General features: G+C 43.6%; 1 protein-coding gene and 1 long non-coding RNA gene across 4 annotated transcripts; one reads left to right on the forward strand and one right to left on the reverse strand.

Moving 5' to 3' along the window:
* Window positions 1–153: 153 nt before the first annotated feature.
* TCTN2 (tectonic family member 2) lies at window positions 154–13376 on the reverse strand. Of its 3 annotated transcripts, none has more exons than XM_078381741.1 (18): window positions 13123–13376; window positions 10968–11072; window positions 9803–9876; window positions 8859–9063; window positions 7823–7923; window positions 7131–7327; window positions 6557–6686; window positions 6297–6432; window positions 5585–5650; window positions 5381–5485; window positions 4971–5048; window positions 4343–4423; window positions 3658–3769; window positions 3300–3403; window positions 2490–2649; window positions 1957–2082; window positions 1165–1253; window positions 154–423 (listed from the first exon to the last, which is right to left on the reverse strand). In XM_078381741.1, exons 2-18 carry the CDS (start codon window positions 11047–11049, stop codon window positions 308–310), a joined length of 1962 nt encoding a protein of 653 aa, XP_078237867.1. In that variant the 5' UTR covers window positions 11050–11072; window positions 13123–13376; the 3' UTR covers window positions 154–307. The 3 variants fall into 3 exon arrangements, with proteins under 3 accessions (XP_078237867.1, XP_072839169.2, XP_072839168.2); XM_072983068.2 differs by lacking the exon at window positions 13123–13376 and adding an exon at window positions 11870–12967 and having other exon boundaries at window positions 2490–2646; XM_072983067.2 differs by lacking the exon at window positions 13123–13376 and adding an exon at window positions 11870–12967.
* Window positions 13377–13474: 98 nt separating this feature from the next.
* Window positions 13475–13974, forward strand: LOC140702619 (uncharacterized). Its single transcript, XR_012081825.2, has 2 exons — window positions 13475–13610; window positions 13751–13974. It is a non-coding gene; the product is annotated as an uncharacterized LOC140702619 (long non-coding RNA).
* Window positions 13975–14425: the final 451 nt, after the last annotated feature.

The raw sequence follows: 14425 nt of genomic DNA on the forward strand, positions 1-14425 counted from the left end.
TGCCACTTTTGGCTCAAATTAATGTAGCCGAGTTCCCTTCAAAGACTGAGGTGTGTTTCTGGAGCAAAAAGCTAGTCCTGAAGCAGATTCAGCTTACCAACAAAAACCTCACATCATATTAATTTTCCTTTTCACAAAAACACAAGCCAGCTGTAGTTTTGTAAATACAAGACACATTTAATTTTTGCCCTGAGAAAAATACACATTAAGAATCCAAACGTGTTTGGTTCCAAGGAAACTATTTTTAAAAAAAGTACCATCTATTAAAATATAGAAAAGCATTATGAAAATGGTTATCTTGGACCATTCATGATTTAGTCCATGCTTCATAGATTCTCCTCCAAGGATCGCTCAGCACCACTCCCAGTAGGATGAGGAAGACCAGCACCAGACCTTTGGCAAGAGAGTGGGAATACGGCTCTCCTGAAAAGAGATATTGGAACAGAGATTCACTGATGTCAGGGGCACTACGTACCTGGTCATCTAACAGTGATTTAAAACTTAAACGCAGATCACTGCCTACAGTGCAGAAAGAAGGCAGGTACCCTATTCATGGCACCCTTTCCACTTTGTTAATAGGTAGGCTGATTACATTAAAGTATTACTAGTTTTTTCCAATAGCAACATATACGTACAGTATTTTAAAATATAAGTGATCACAGACCTCAAACCAACAAATAATAATGACATGAGAACCAGCCAGAAACTACATACCAAATCAATAACTACTAAAATTAAAAACGCCTGGCTGCTCTTAAGGAAAACATCCAGAAACGGGCACTCTCCTTCCTGCATTTAAAGCTATTTTCTTTCAAAACTAGGACCACTGTACTCAAGGTCCTCCTCCTTCTACCCAGAAACAGAACCTGTTCGTGAGGTCCCAACTGTTGCCTAAATTAACACGAGGAGAGGTGGCTCCTCTTATGAGTACACCTCCCTATCTAGGCCAAAACGTTTAAGTTCTTTAGCCTTCATCTGTTAGCTGAGTGGATGATCTCAGCCCCTCCAGATGACAAATCCCATTGGCCTGAGGCAGTGAATGAATGGTGAGGGATTATAGGAGCTACCGTTCAACACCATCTGGAAAGCCACACGGTCTACTTCTGTAGCTGTAACACCGACCCATCCAAACACATGGCCCAATAAACAACAGTGGCTTTTTACCAGTATAGTCGTGTGTCAACGGATAAAAAAGTTCTGGCCAACAAACTTCATTTCTCCTGCAGTCATATTCTGTGTAGTTCATCTGAAATCTGCAACACAGGTCAAAGAAAAAAAAAACACGACATCTCAGTTGTGCATCTAAGAGGAAGGATCCCTCGGCAAACACCAGGATCAAGAAAGGTGCAATATAAGAAGAACGCACCATCTGTCCATCTAGGCCAGAAGTGGCTATTCTTATTAAATTGATTGTTAAAATTCTAAGTTCTTTGATTATATATATATATATATTTGTTTTTATCTATGTAAACTGTGTATATTTTAAATTGTTTTCTATTTGTATGTTGTGAGCCGCCCAGAGTAGACCATGTCTAGATGGGCGGCATATAAATACAATAAATAAATAAAATTATTGACTTCTCTCTACTGGAGATGCCTAGATTTGAATCTGGGGTGTCTGGTTCCTCTTCTAGCTGAGTTTGCTGCCACCACTTTTGCCTTTATATTCCAGTCTTCTGAGAGTAGAAAATACTTGTAAAACGGAACACATGGCCCTAAGGGTATTTAAACTGAACAGCTGGACAGCTCAGGGGTTTAAAGGCTTCTGACTGCGGAGCCAGGCGTTGGGTGTTTGATTCCCCGCTAGGCCTCCTTGATAAAGCCTGGACTCAATGATCCATCAGGTCCCTTCCAGCTCTGGAGTTCTAAGATGGTTATTATAAATCAAATTCAGTGTTTAACTGGAGCTACCACTGAGATGTCTAACACCGTTACAGTTGTATCCAAGAGAATTACCTTGTCAATGGAAGTGGAGGTTGAGCTAGTATTTTAATAAACTGCACATCGGAAGAGATAGAAAGAAAGCCGGTCTTCTCCTCACAGACAAGCGGACACTGAACTTGCCAAGTTATTGCTGAAAAACTGAATGTGGGGAGAAAAAAAATATTACGAACGGGAAACATCAAATTCCAACAGTGAAGTCAGTGAGCAAGCTATGAATGGTTAATACTATCGTTGCCATTTTTAGTGTTCTTACATAGAGTGATCAATTGTTCCCAGTGGACAACTGATCAGTCCAGAAAAAAAGTTGAGTGAATGAGTGGCCAGAAAACTACCCAGGGATTTACACCAGATGCAGAAGTTTGCAAACAAACAGGACTGACTTTTCAGGCAGAGACAAAGGAGAGGCACAGACGGAAAGGAATGCTGTCGAATCCCCTTATACGGCGAAACTAGGCCTGAGATTTAGGAACCATTAAAACGGGACAGAACATGGGGGGATAAACAAAGATGCAGGCCTGCCAAACAAAACTTGAACTTTAAGTCACCTGATCTGCACGCCGAGTATCTCCTGCTGGGCCACCCCTTCTATGGCACCCACATCAGCCGTCATCATCTGAATATTCAGGTGGGCAGGAATATCAGGACAGATCCCCTTTAAATCCCCAAGACTGGCGTTTGTATCATCACTAAGTGTATCCGAACCTGCTGAAAACAAAGAGGACTGTTTTGAGAGACTCACAAATCCGTTGCTGAGCAATCAGTTGCCTTCTCTTTCAAGGTTACACGTTTAAAATGGATGATTCCGGCTTAAAAAGGAAACAAACGCAACCCCGGCTTGTTTGGATGGAGACTTACCCACTCTGAAACATCCCGAACTTAAAACATTCTCATTCTGCTGAGTAAGCAAGCATGGGATTTTACTCGTGAGCATGCTTTCCATAAAACGGGGAGGCCGAGGGGGCGAATGTCCACTCAGAGAATGGCAGAATCCAGTGGAACTGGAGGACAGTTCGATTCCCACTGTAGTCACCCATCCATGCCCCGAAAGAAACCCTGTGAAACCCTCTGGAGCCAGTTTTTAGATGGGGGGAGAAAGTTACGTTCAACCACAAACACATTGTTGTAGCCTCACAATTCCAGTTGTTTAAAATATCAAAATTCAGCTCTGGAGATGTCTTACTATGGAAAGCAGAAACATACCGTGTTTTCTAGCAGTCCCAACGTTATTAATTATCTCCAAAAAAGTGTTGTTTTCCCTGCATAGTACATTATATTTTATAACAAACGTTGCTAATGCATTTTTTAAAAAATTAAAAGAAAACCCTAACTTCATTCAAGTGAATGTTGCAACTCACGGATTATTTCCACCCAGTCATCTGAGACATTCGTATTGGAATTCCCTCTCTTTCCAACGTAGCTGGCTTGCACCAGAGAGTTAAATCTTTCCATAACCTTTTCCCTGCAAACCAAGTGGTGTGTGTGTTATTTAACATTTTGCATTACAGTTTGGGGCAGTCAGCGCATTACATATTCATCATAGTGAAATTATGGCATCAAGAAAAATATTCTTACAGCCTCAGAAACGAATGCGGTATTTCAACACCAGAATCATTGTTCTTTATTTCAACAATGTAAAGGCCTTAAAAGTGCTAGTTTTGAAGCTCTAGGACCCCTTTGGATAGGGTACACACTTTAATAACCAAACCCCCTCACCTCAACCGGCTGCAGTTCTCTGCAAGGTCAACTTCCATAATGCATCCAGAGGCTGAATTTAGTCCAAACAAAACTGGCGTGAGACTCGCTGATGTACACAAGCCGAGGCCACCTATGTAATGAAGATATCTGCTTGAGAAATCCTTGTTTTTCACTTTCTTGCTTGCAACAACGTCATGCAATATCGCGCTTGAAAGAAACACTACAGTATGGTGTGAAAGCTAAGGTAACACTGAAAATTAGGAAGTTTGTGTTGACGTTGTCTGTTGCGTACTGAACCACACCACTCGGTGTGCAGCAACTGAAATTTGCAGCAATTTGCCACCCAAAACTATGACATCTTTGTTACACCAGCTATATAAGATTTTCGCCAGTGTCTCAGTGTCATGAAATGCTTTATCCACCAGATTTTTAACAGTATTTTTTTCTGAAGGTGTTCAAAAGAGACCAGTTAGACCAGTTAGGAGCTGAAGAAAAGCCACCTAAAGCTTTATGTAGGAATTCTGCTGAATTACTGCTGTCAAAGATCAGATGGCTGAAGTTAATACTTCACTGACATTATATTTAGACATTTTGAAAAGTGACTCAACACGAATTATATATATCCCCACATCTAAGTCTGATATTCTTGCATTTATGATGCCATTTCAGTTATTATATCATATTCCTTATCAAAACTTAATACCTGGCTTCCAAAGATTTAAGGTGGTAACAGTGTCTGAAGAGTTGAAATTTGCTGCTCTGACTGGCCTTCCAACTTGGTAACCTATGTAGATAAAGAGAAATATGTATGAGGTTTAGTTGGTGCGGTTTGGGATGATAACTTGTAAAGTCAACTGCTGCAGTGTCTTGGCAACATAAGAAAATCTACCAGCCTCTTGCTACAACGGGAGAAATGGGTCTTCTTTGGTGGCCGTTCCGTCCCTGCCCTTCTTAGCCCATTCCCGACAATGTTATTCTGCAGGAAATCAAGACTGGCAAGGGAACTTCCTTGGCGATTAGCCAGAAGGAATGCTCATCTCCACCAAGGATTGGCTAGGAGGAATGGAGCAAGACAGCTTTTGGTTTTGTTGCCAAAGCCAGCCAAAACTACATGCATGCAACAATCACATGTAAACACACACTGGGGTTTGGGACTCTAGCTACAGCAAAGAAAACAACTGACTCATTAAGAAGCAAATCTCACATGATACCCCGAAATGAGAGGCTACTGATGCTGGTAAGACCACAGAGCCAAAAGGAAATGTGAACATCACTGACTCCTGATCATCCACACGAGAACATGTCTCTTCTAAACCAATGAATCATTTCACCTGGATTTCCAGACATTTCTTCTGTGCTGGTAGCATTTACACTCACAAAGTTGACCGAGAATTTCTGTGTTAGTACCTCTGAAAAGGAAAAAAGTTACAAGCTGAGCCTCATGCTTAAAAACGATAAACCCACCACTATCATAAATACCATTATCTAACCCACTGGTTCTTAACCTTTGTTACTCAAATGTTTTTGGACTGCAACTCCCAGAAGCCTTCACCATCAGCTCTGCTGGCTGGGGTTTCTGGGAGTTGCAGTTCAAAAACACCTGAGTAACAAAGGTTAAGAACCACATCCATTTAAAATCACAGTGTGGCAATGCTTCAGTAGGATTATGGCACAGAAACAACATAATTCAGACAGGAATCCCTGACTCAATGGGGGTGGGGGGGGGAGAGTGTAACGGTACCTTCTGGACATACATCCCCACGAAGTACGTTAACTTTCATTTCAACAATTCTCTTGCCTTCCCATACGATGATGTAATCTTCTGCAAGTGTCACATTTCTGCATTCTGAACACAAAGAATAGTTTTGCAGGGACATAAAGAATGCTCTTACAGTACGACAAAAATGTCTTTTAATACACAACGTTGTAATCAACTGATACGCACCTCTTCCCACGCAGCTGTCTGTATGAGTGGTGTTCTTCTCCTGAATCACCTGCAGTCTGACTTCATCTGGCAAGAAAAGGAAATACAACATAAGTATCCCATCTGAAACCAAGCAGTAAAGGAAAGGGGAGGGTCAAGGCAGCATGGGTCTGCCTCCAGCAGGACCCCATGTGCAGAACTGGCTCCTGCAGACAGAGGTGGTCCGAAACAGATCAGATGCCTGCCATGGGAAGCAGAATTCTTGGCCCCTCTCACCCATTCAAAGGCTGCCAAATGAGGCAGAGCCCCAAAAATCAAGTGGATACACATCTTCCATGGAAAGAAGATCCTGCATCATCATGACTTGGGTTCAAAAAACACACAAACAGAAATTATAATGAATCTGTTGGGTGAGACCCCTGGACAAAGCAGCTCATCAGGGGTGGGAGAGGCAATAATTTTAATCCCCTCTTATTTTCAGTAGCTCATGACAGTAATGCTAAGAGAGCCACCGGATGGCAGAGCGGGGCATGAAAGCAGAGAACGCAACAGCCTCACTAAAGCTAAGCAGAACTGAGTTCGGGAAAGCCTATATAATAATGACTTCTTTGTTATCTTGCTGTTTGCCCTTATTTTCTCCTCTCCACTTTCTACTCACAACACCTCTGAAAGGCAGAGCAGTCTGACGGAATGACCGGCTCAAGGTCAGCCATTTAGTGAAAAATCAACATACCTCCAGTCCCGCTGTTTACTGCTACGTTTGTCAGTGTGGTACCAGCTTCAGTGCAAGGAGTAAGAAGACATTCAGCTTCAAAATTCTGAAGGAAAGCAACGGGGGCCTTTCTCGCACATTGCCCGGCTATGAATGGCTGCAACACACACAAGAGGAGAATGTCAAACTGTGTTTTATGTTCCTCCTCCTTCCCATTCTAAATTCAAACAAAAAGAGAGGCCAAGAGAGGGTTTGTTCACAAAACTTAAGATGGTCCTTACCTGAGGAACCGTAAAATACTCGTTCTGCACTGTCAGAATCGGATCTCCTTGCTTGTAACCACTAGTAAGTTTTCCTGGGACCATTTGAAATGGAATCGTGAACGACGAAGAGATTTGGGGCGAAGGGGAACTGCGAATACATTCCGAAAAACAAATCTGTATTATTGTTGCAACAATTTATAATAATTGTATGCTGTCAGATTGATCCTGACTTAGGTTGACCCTTTCCAGGGTCTTCCAGGTAGAGAATATTCAGAGAATATTCCCTTCCGTTCCGTTCTTCCGGGGGGGGGGGTCCTTCTGGGACTGTGCAGCTTGCCCAAGGTCACCCAGGCTGGCTCCTCTGAGATCCACAACGGGGAACTGAACTCCCAACCCGATTCCTAAACCACTAAGCTATCCAGCCCACCTACTGTCATCATACACTGTGCTACAGACTTATTCTGCAAGGAACTATTTAACAGACCACATACGAAAGGAAACAAAAGCAAAGCATGTTCGTTTCAGAAATCATGGAATTAATGAACTATATAGTTGTTTAATGATACACCAGAATGAATGTCTGTATACTTACATTGCTCCATGATAGAAATAGCCAAGGAACGGTGTGTTGTTAAGGGATGACTGTACGCATAAGAAGGGAAACCAGTCAGGGGCCCGGTTTCCTTTCCGGATAGAGCACAGCTGGTCAAAAGGTGGACTGACATCCCCACCATAGATTCCTGTATAACACGATCCACTGAAGAGTAACTTCACCTCTGAGGTGCAGTCCTTAAGAGAGGGAAAAGATACCAAGGAATTAACCAACAGGGCTGGGCCAGTTCAGCAAGAGTGAGCAAAATCAGAGTCAGAACCTATTATGGCCGTGGCAGTGACCCAGCGCAGGCTTTTTATACATGCTGAATCCCTGCAAGTCCCCTTAAGAGAATCAGGCAGAAGGCTGTGGGAAAGCTGTCTGCCTGTCAAAATAAACCACAGCAAATTCAAAAAATTATGAGCCATTATAAAGCCATTTTCTGAATTAACTTTCAAGAGGGCGCTTGTTGCATAAGAATCCACCCTTTTTTACTAATCATGTTCATTGGGTATTTTCCTTCTTATTAAATTATTCCACTAATGGAAGACTGCATGGAAACAGGTGTCACAGGTTTATTATACCATAGCATTAAATGTAGAAAAGCAATGCCCTTTTCTCCCCAATCAGTTTACAGTCATTTTTGTAGGTTTCCCGGTAAGCTTTCGAATCACAAAGCACAGAAGCCATACCGAATCGCAGCAGCAACGGAAATCACAAGCTCCAGCAGTGAGATTGCAGGGACAAGACCCCAGTGGCTGAAATACTTGATTGGGAATGACCGTTGCATTATCTTTAAAAAAGAAAGGAAGAATGAAGCCAGGACTGAAGCCAGGAAGGGGACCGAAGACGTCTCCCTCCCACCATTGTGATTCATCAGCAGAACCTCCAGCAGGATCAGCTCATCTGCCCTTGTAAGTTATGCCAGGTTCCTCCTCTTCCGTAACTGTTTTAATCTAAACTCATCCTCAAAAAAACATTTAAGTCTTTGAGGACTGAAACATGCGCTTGGTTCCCACTCCTCCCCTTGCACAGTTTTAAGTCATCAGTTCCTTAATCTTGGAACAATCTCCATGTCTGATCCAAATGAGCTCTTACCCAAGACCTCTTAGTATCACCAAGGGGGGGGGATAATCTAGAAAGCAATTACAAAAACAGATGGTAGCTCAGAACTGCAGGAAGTCACCAGGAACAGGGTTCGCTCCAGTCTTGAAGACAGGAGCCTTGAAGTGAATTTTCCCCCTCTCTACCATGGAAGGGAATTGTTGCCATAAGGAGAAGCAGCACATGCTCACTTGGGGGGGGGGGGAGGGGGATACCATGGTTTTGATTCTGCCTTCCAAGCCTGGACACCAGAGGGCTTGGCCACCACCGAGACCAGTACGAGCGGAGGGGAATGATGGGTCTTTGTATGCAGGGCACACCACGCCTCTAACAGGTCTTCAACAACACAGGGCCTCCTTACATGCAGATGTGGAACAACTGGAGAAAACTGGCCAGTTTTGCTGAACATATGCTTAAAACATTTACATGCGTGCCAGAAATTGTGCAAACACACTGGGGAATTTCTTTATCCCTTCACAGACAACGTTGCTTCTCCTCCACACACAAATTTTTAAATGAATGAATCCAAATCAAAAGGCTACCCTATAGGCATGCACATTCCTATGGTTAGCCATGCGATCTAGCTAAAAAATATACAACCCTAAGCGAGAAGGGCCTAAGTACCTTCTACTCGTCCTGTCACATTTCCCGAAGATGTATTGGCATATATTTCAGCCTGGATCAACAGGCGGGCCACCACCTCCGAGTCTCGACAAGCCGAGACCTGCAAAGCTTCGACCAAGCAAAGGGCCTCCGCGCAGCAGTCGGTCAGGTTCGAGGTACACAACCACAAATTCCTCATCAAGCGCACGGTCACCTGGGAAACATTCTGAAACACAAAAGCTGGACCGGTAGTTGTGACGCTCACAAAGCATTTCACAGATTGAAATAACCCTTGATGGGAAAAAACCACCCAGCCAGAGTTTGATTCAAACAAAAACACATGAAGGATCTCACGTGCCCAAAAAATATAACAGCAGTTGTTACTCACTGTTAATATGCTCTTTTTTAATACCTGGTATTTAAAGAAGGCCTCAGGGCCTCCAGAGTTTAAATAATGAAGTAACACAAGAAAAGAAATGCTATTTCCAATTGTTCCATTGGGCTGAAAATATAATGTAAAAAGGAAATTTTTATATGTAACACTGCACTTTGCAATGTTACTTTCAATCTCACTCTGTCGATAAAAAAGAAGGGATAGAAGAACAATATTTTTATTGGGATTTGACTCCCAAATTCATTGTATTTATTATTGTAGCCTTCAATGGGAAAACACTGAATATTTTGGATCAGCAAAATATAGTAATAACATGTGAAAGGTCTGTTTGTTCTCCAGCAAACAAAGAAAGGCTTATTTGGTAATCTACCTGGGATTAATTCTCAATACATTACATTCCTCTTACATTGGGGGGGGGGCAGGGATTTATAGGAGCCTCTAGAAAGAGTCAGCCACAACTGAATGGCAAATTTAGAAATGTATGGGATCGGAGTCACAGGAGGCATTGAAAAAGTGGGTTGTTAAGATATTCAACTAGCAATGGAAAGTACAGAGTAAAGTTTTTACTAACCCCTTGATGCGTGACATTCAAACTCCAGTCACCCGTTCTGTTCCTTCCACTGCAATCCGCAAGGGGCAACGTGCCTAGAACAGAGCAAAAATGGAGCTAAGGTCAACACAAACCTAGGCAGAGCAGCACACAGCCCTTTCCAAATACAGGAACTGATTCGTGAACTCTTACTTCAGTCTTAGGAAGGAAGGAATATCTCCACGCCACCCAAGAAACGAAGGAAGCTACCTTAGCATTGGGTGAAACCATTGATCCACAAACTCTGGCATTGTCAACCCTGACTTGGAAATGCTGGCTTTCTTGTATTTATTTTCTTTAGCTGAGACTGGACCCAGCACCTTCGGTATACAAAGCAGACGTTCTATCGCTAAACTACAGCCGTTCTATAAGGCAGCTGACCAGTTCAGAGCATACAGGAGACGACACTGTGGCGCACACTCTTTGGACATCCAAGAGAACACAACAGTCAACAGGCTTAGGAAGTGCAGTTGGAGTCGCTGATTTACAACAGACACATTGAGGTCTATTCTGTCAACAAGAGAGCCCGTTATTAACGGAGAACACGGCCGGCAGTCTTTTTGAACCAGATAGTGAAGAGCCGCAGACCGAGACCCAACGAATCTGTGGATCTAGTAGTTAATTAACTGTTATCTTGTATATGTGATTGTCTTATATTGCCAATAAAGGCATTGATTGATTGATTGATTGATTGATTGATTGATTGATTGATTGATTGATTGATTGATTGATTGATTGATTGATTGGTTGGTTGGTTGGTTGGTTGGTTGGTTGGTTGATTGATTGACTAATTGACATAACTGCAGCCTGAGGCAATGGCTTTGTTCTGCCAGCTGTTATAATCAACTTACATATATCTTTAGGTTTATAATTTTCTTGCTTTTACTGCCAGGGATGAGAGAAGCAAGGGAGATTTGTCAACATTCACATGTTTCATGACTTATGGGAGATCTTGACAGAGCTCAGTGGCTTAGGTCTCTGGCTGTGGAGCCAGAGGTTGGGAGTTTGATTCCTCACTGGGCCTCCTTGACAGGGGCTGGACCCGATGATCCATAGGGTCCCCTTCCAGATCTGCTATGATGATGACAGAAAAACAGTCCAGCAATTTCACAATCAATGTCAGGAAATTGTTTCAAAGCAATCTTACCTGTTTCATTGTCCGCCACAGCAATAGAGAAAACATCTGTTGGAGCGCTGACTAAAGAAGCAGTAACAACCGTTCCGGACATATAAACGAAGGAAGGCTGAAAACCTACAAACAGAAATCAGATGCCAATATTGGCATTCATGCCAATGATCACACGGAGAGCATTTTGCGCTTTTAAAATTTAACTTCGGATCACCCCCTAAGAATAAAGCTGTTTCCTCAGATTTCACTCATCCCATGAAGTTAGAGCAAAGTTTACATACTCTCTTATCACTCTGAAATGTTATTATCTGAAGATAAAATAATCCTTCCTCCCCACTTGAGACAGAAACGAAATTATATGTCTTTGCTTCAACAGAAAACAAGTACAATTTTTTAAAAAATCCTTCGTTAGTATGCAGTGGACGGAACTAGTATGTCTAGTTATTTATTACTAGACAAGCACCACAGCTCCTAAAAATATTCATCAAAGATTAACTTCCTAGTACAGCACTCCTGTCACCTCTCCCAAAACATTTTTTTTGCATACATAGAAAGCTGTCGTGTTTCTGTACACAGAAAAGCAGGTTGCAATACTAAAGACACTCCAATGCAAACGATGGTTGCAATCCCTAAACGTAATTATATGCAAAAGCAGGCTGCAATCCTAAACCCATTTCCCTGCAAACAAGTCCCACTGAACTCAACAGGGCTTGGCTTCAGGGTCGTCCCGGGGGGCAAATGAAACCTGAAGCGAGCAGGCCAGGCTTCTCCCTCCCCCGTCAGGAGGAGAGCACGGGGGTGGGAGGGAGACGAAAAGCTGCACCGGTTGGATGTCTGCCCGACCCACAGACCGGCGGGAGAGGGGGAGGGACTCTCTCCCCCCCTTCTTTCTTTCTCCCCCCTCGCCCAGCCCCACCCACCGGGCAGCCCATCCTGGGCCCGAGCCCCCAGGAGCCCCCACAGGAGCGCCCCCAGGAGCCCCCCGAGGGGCATCGCTAAGCCCGGGAGAGGCCCGCCGCCATCTTGTGCGTGGCTCCTCCGGTTCCCATGGAAACGGCTGCCCGGGGTGTTGGTGGGGGAAAGAAGAGAACAGAAATAATTCTTTATCGGCCTTTCCAGGCCAAATCCCCTCAGGCTTGGCGGCATTTCGTCGGTGTAGCCTCCGCGGCTGCTTCTGTTATATAAGGGAAAGCGACATCTTTTCTCTTAGGATTAATGTCTTCACCACCACCCCTCCCTGCGGTGCGAATGGTACATTCCACACGGAGATTGGGGAAATCCTACAACTCCCATCGTCCCTTGCGGCAGAAATGTGCTTTTAAAAAAATAAAAGTTTGGAGAGGCAAAACGTTTCTGGTTCAAACCTCGGGTTCGCAGTAATGCCACTAAAAAGCATGGGTCACTGTAAAGTTTTTAGCTGGGGACAGGCAGTTCGCTAGGAAGGCTGATCAGAGCTGCAGTCCAAGGAAAATTATTATAATTATTCAAAAACGCCAGGCACAGTCAAAATCATCATTTTCTAGGCCAAGTTGTCAGGAAAACATATCCTGGAGATTTCACCTTCATTTCTTACCGAAAGGCGGTTTGTTACCTGTTCCAACCATGAGGTTGAGTTTATTATCTCAGACAAAATTTAGTCTCTAATGTCCTGATGAGAATACATGATCTGAGCCCAATACAAATATTTCTAGTCACCTTGGTGGCCATGAGGAAGTACATAAAAGTCTCTACAGTATGTACCTAAAAATAAACCTATCCCCACCCCCACCCCCAATTCTATTCTCTAAATAGCTCACTTTTCTCTTTGTTCTGCTAAAACAGTCCCAAAGGAAGAGCCCACGATCCTTGAAACAGGGCAACACAGATCCGTTCCCTAGGTTTCCTGTGACAGACCATTACCCCCAGGGAATTCACAAGGGGAAACAGTATTGTTTTGATTGGCTCCTTTTTCGCTCCAAGCATCGTTCCTCGAAATGAGTAACACAAGGGACGCACAGATATTCCAAACTGCCAACCAACGCATGAGCTGTGCGAACACTTCAAATTTTGGGGACTACCACCTCCAGAATCCACCACTGGCTATATGTTCGTTGGTGGGATTCTGGGATCTGCAATAAAAAAAACACAAAAAAATGTGACTTTGTCTCCCTGCCAAACTTTGGATAATATATACCTGAAGTGGGTTAGGAATGATGGAAAAGAAGCTGGAAATACAGAGCTTCATTCTGGTAGATTAAGGTTCACTGGATCTGACCTCTTTCAAAGACTCAGTAAATGTTTAGCCGGTGGCGATGCCTCCAACTGGCTTGAGCCAGCAAACCAGGACATCCTTCTCCTCCTCCCTGCTTCCCCCATTAATCCCAAATCAAGTTTCCTTTAGTCAATTTGTCACGGGGCGGCATCCAAGTTTGCAGATCCCAAGAGAAGCGAGACAAGGGGTGTTCCCCAGTTAAGTTCCTGCAGAAAAGGCAAGGTTGGGAACACAAGAAACGGCCCTGGGTTTAAAACAGCAACAAGATGGCAGTGGGTAGTGATCCCAGGATCGCACTTTCGTTTTTATACAAGAACGACCCCTTCTACTCTCTCTTCCTTTCAGACCTGTTGATCGCACCGCAGCAGGTTAAGAATAAGTTTCTCAAGGACCAGAAGGATCTCGCAGTGGTAAGACCGGTTGTATTACTTAATGGGCAACAGCTCAGCCGAGTTTGGGCAGGATCCTTGCCTGGACAGAGAGCTCTCTGGTTTTCTTCCCCCAAAGCTGTAAATCTTTTTTTTTCTTCTTTTCTCTCCCGCAACCCTAGACTTTAAGGAAACTGGAACAGCAGAAGCGGAGCCGACTGAGGCAACTCGACGAGGAGAAAAAACAGTTTCATCTCCTGATGATAAAGAAATTGTCTCCCACAGTCACCATCAGCAGAGGGTCGTCCACGGTCGCAGAAAGGAATGTCTGCAGAGCAGCCTCCAGCAGCGTCCAGTTTTCTTCTCTGGCTTCAGCAAAAAACAGCTGGAAGAGTCTCGACACAAAGTCCCAAACCAGGCCAGGGACCAGCTTCTTTTCGACCACCGAAGGTGAATTCCCTGCAATTTGTGCCCTGAAGTTTCACAAAGTAAGCTCTCATTAGCAAATAATTCTACGTTTGCAGCTTAAACAGTAACGAAAGTACGAGATCCTTCACCCGCGATGAAATAATGAGCAGCGTTGTTCCAGAACAGCTAGATTCAACTCCTGGGATCAAACATTTCGTTATAAAGGTGTGTGCCATGTTTACGGAATGCTGTAAGTGGCTTTTAAAAGAAAATTGGAGCCTTTTCTAAATAAACAGATGATGTTCACCCTGCCTCCTCTTCCTCCTGTTCATAATTTCCCACAATCTAAACTTGGTTTGTTAATAACCCTAATAAAGAATGACATCTAAGCATGGCTTAGGTTATGCTAGCCGTTACTTTAGGGAGGCCCTGAGTTCAAATTTACAGCT

The sequence above is a fragment of the Pogona vitticeps genome, chromosome 14 (assembly GCF_051106095.1).
Source record: "Pogona vitticeps strain Pit_001003342236 chromosome 14, PviZW2.1, whole genome shotgun sequence".
In the NCBI taxonomy this organism is placed as follows: domain Eukaryota; kingdom Metazoa; phylum Chordata; class Lepidosauria; order Squamata; family Agamidae; genus Pogona; species Pogona vitticeps.

What these genes read in the sequence shown, in the direction of transcription:
- TCTN2 (XM_072983067.2), bottom strand. Translation starts at nt 12,095, where the DNA reads ATGCCGCCAAGCCTGAGGGGATTTGGCCTGGAAAGGCCGATAAAGAAT. An exon ending in GGCCCAGGATGGGCTGCCCG is followed by an intron (nt 11,073 to 11,869) that starts GTGGGTGGGGCT and finishes TTCTGTTTGTAG; the next exon opens with GTTTTCAGCCTTCCTTCGTT. An exon ending in TGTGGCGGACAATGAAACAG is followed by an intron (nt 9,877 to 10,967) that starts GTAAGATTGCTT and finishes GCTCTGTTCTAG; the next exon opens with GCACGTTGCCCCTTGCGGAT.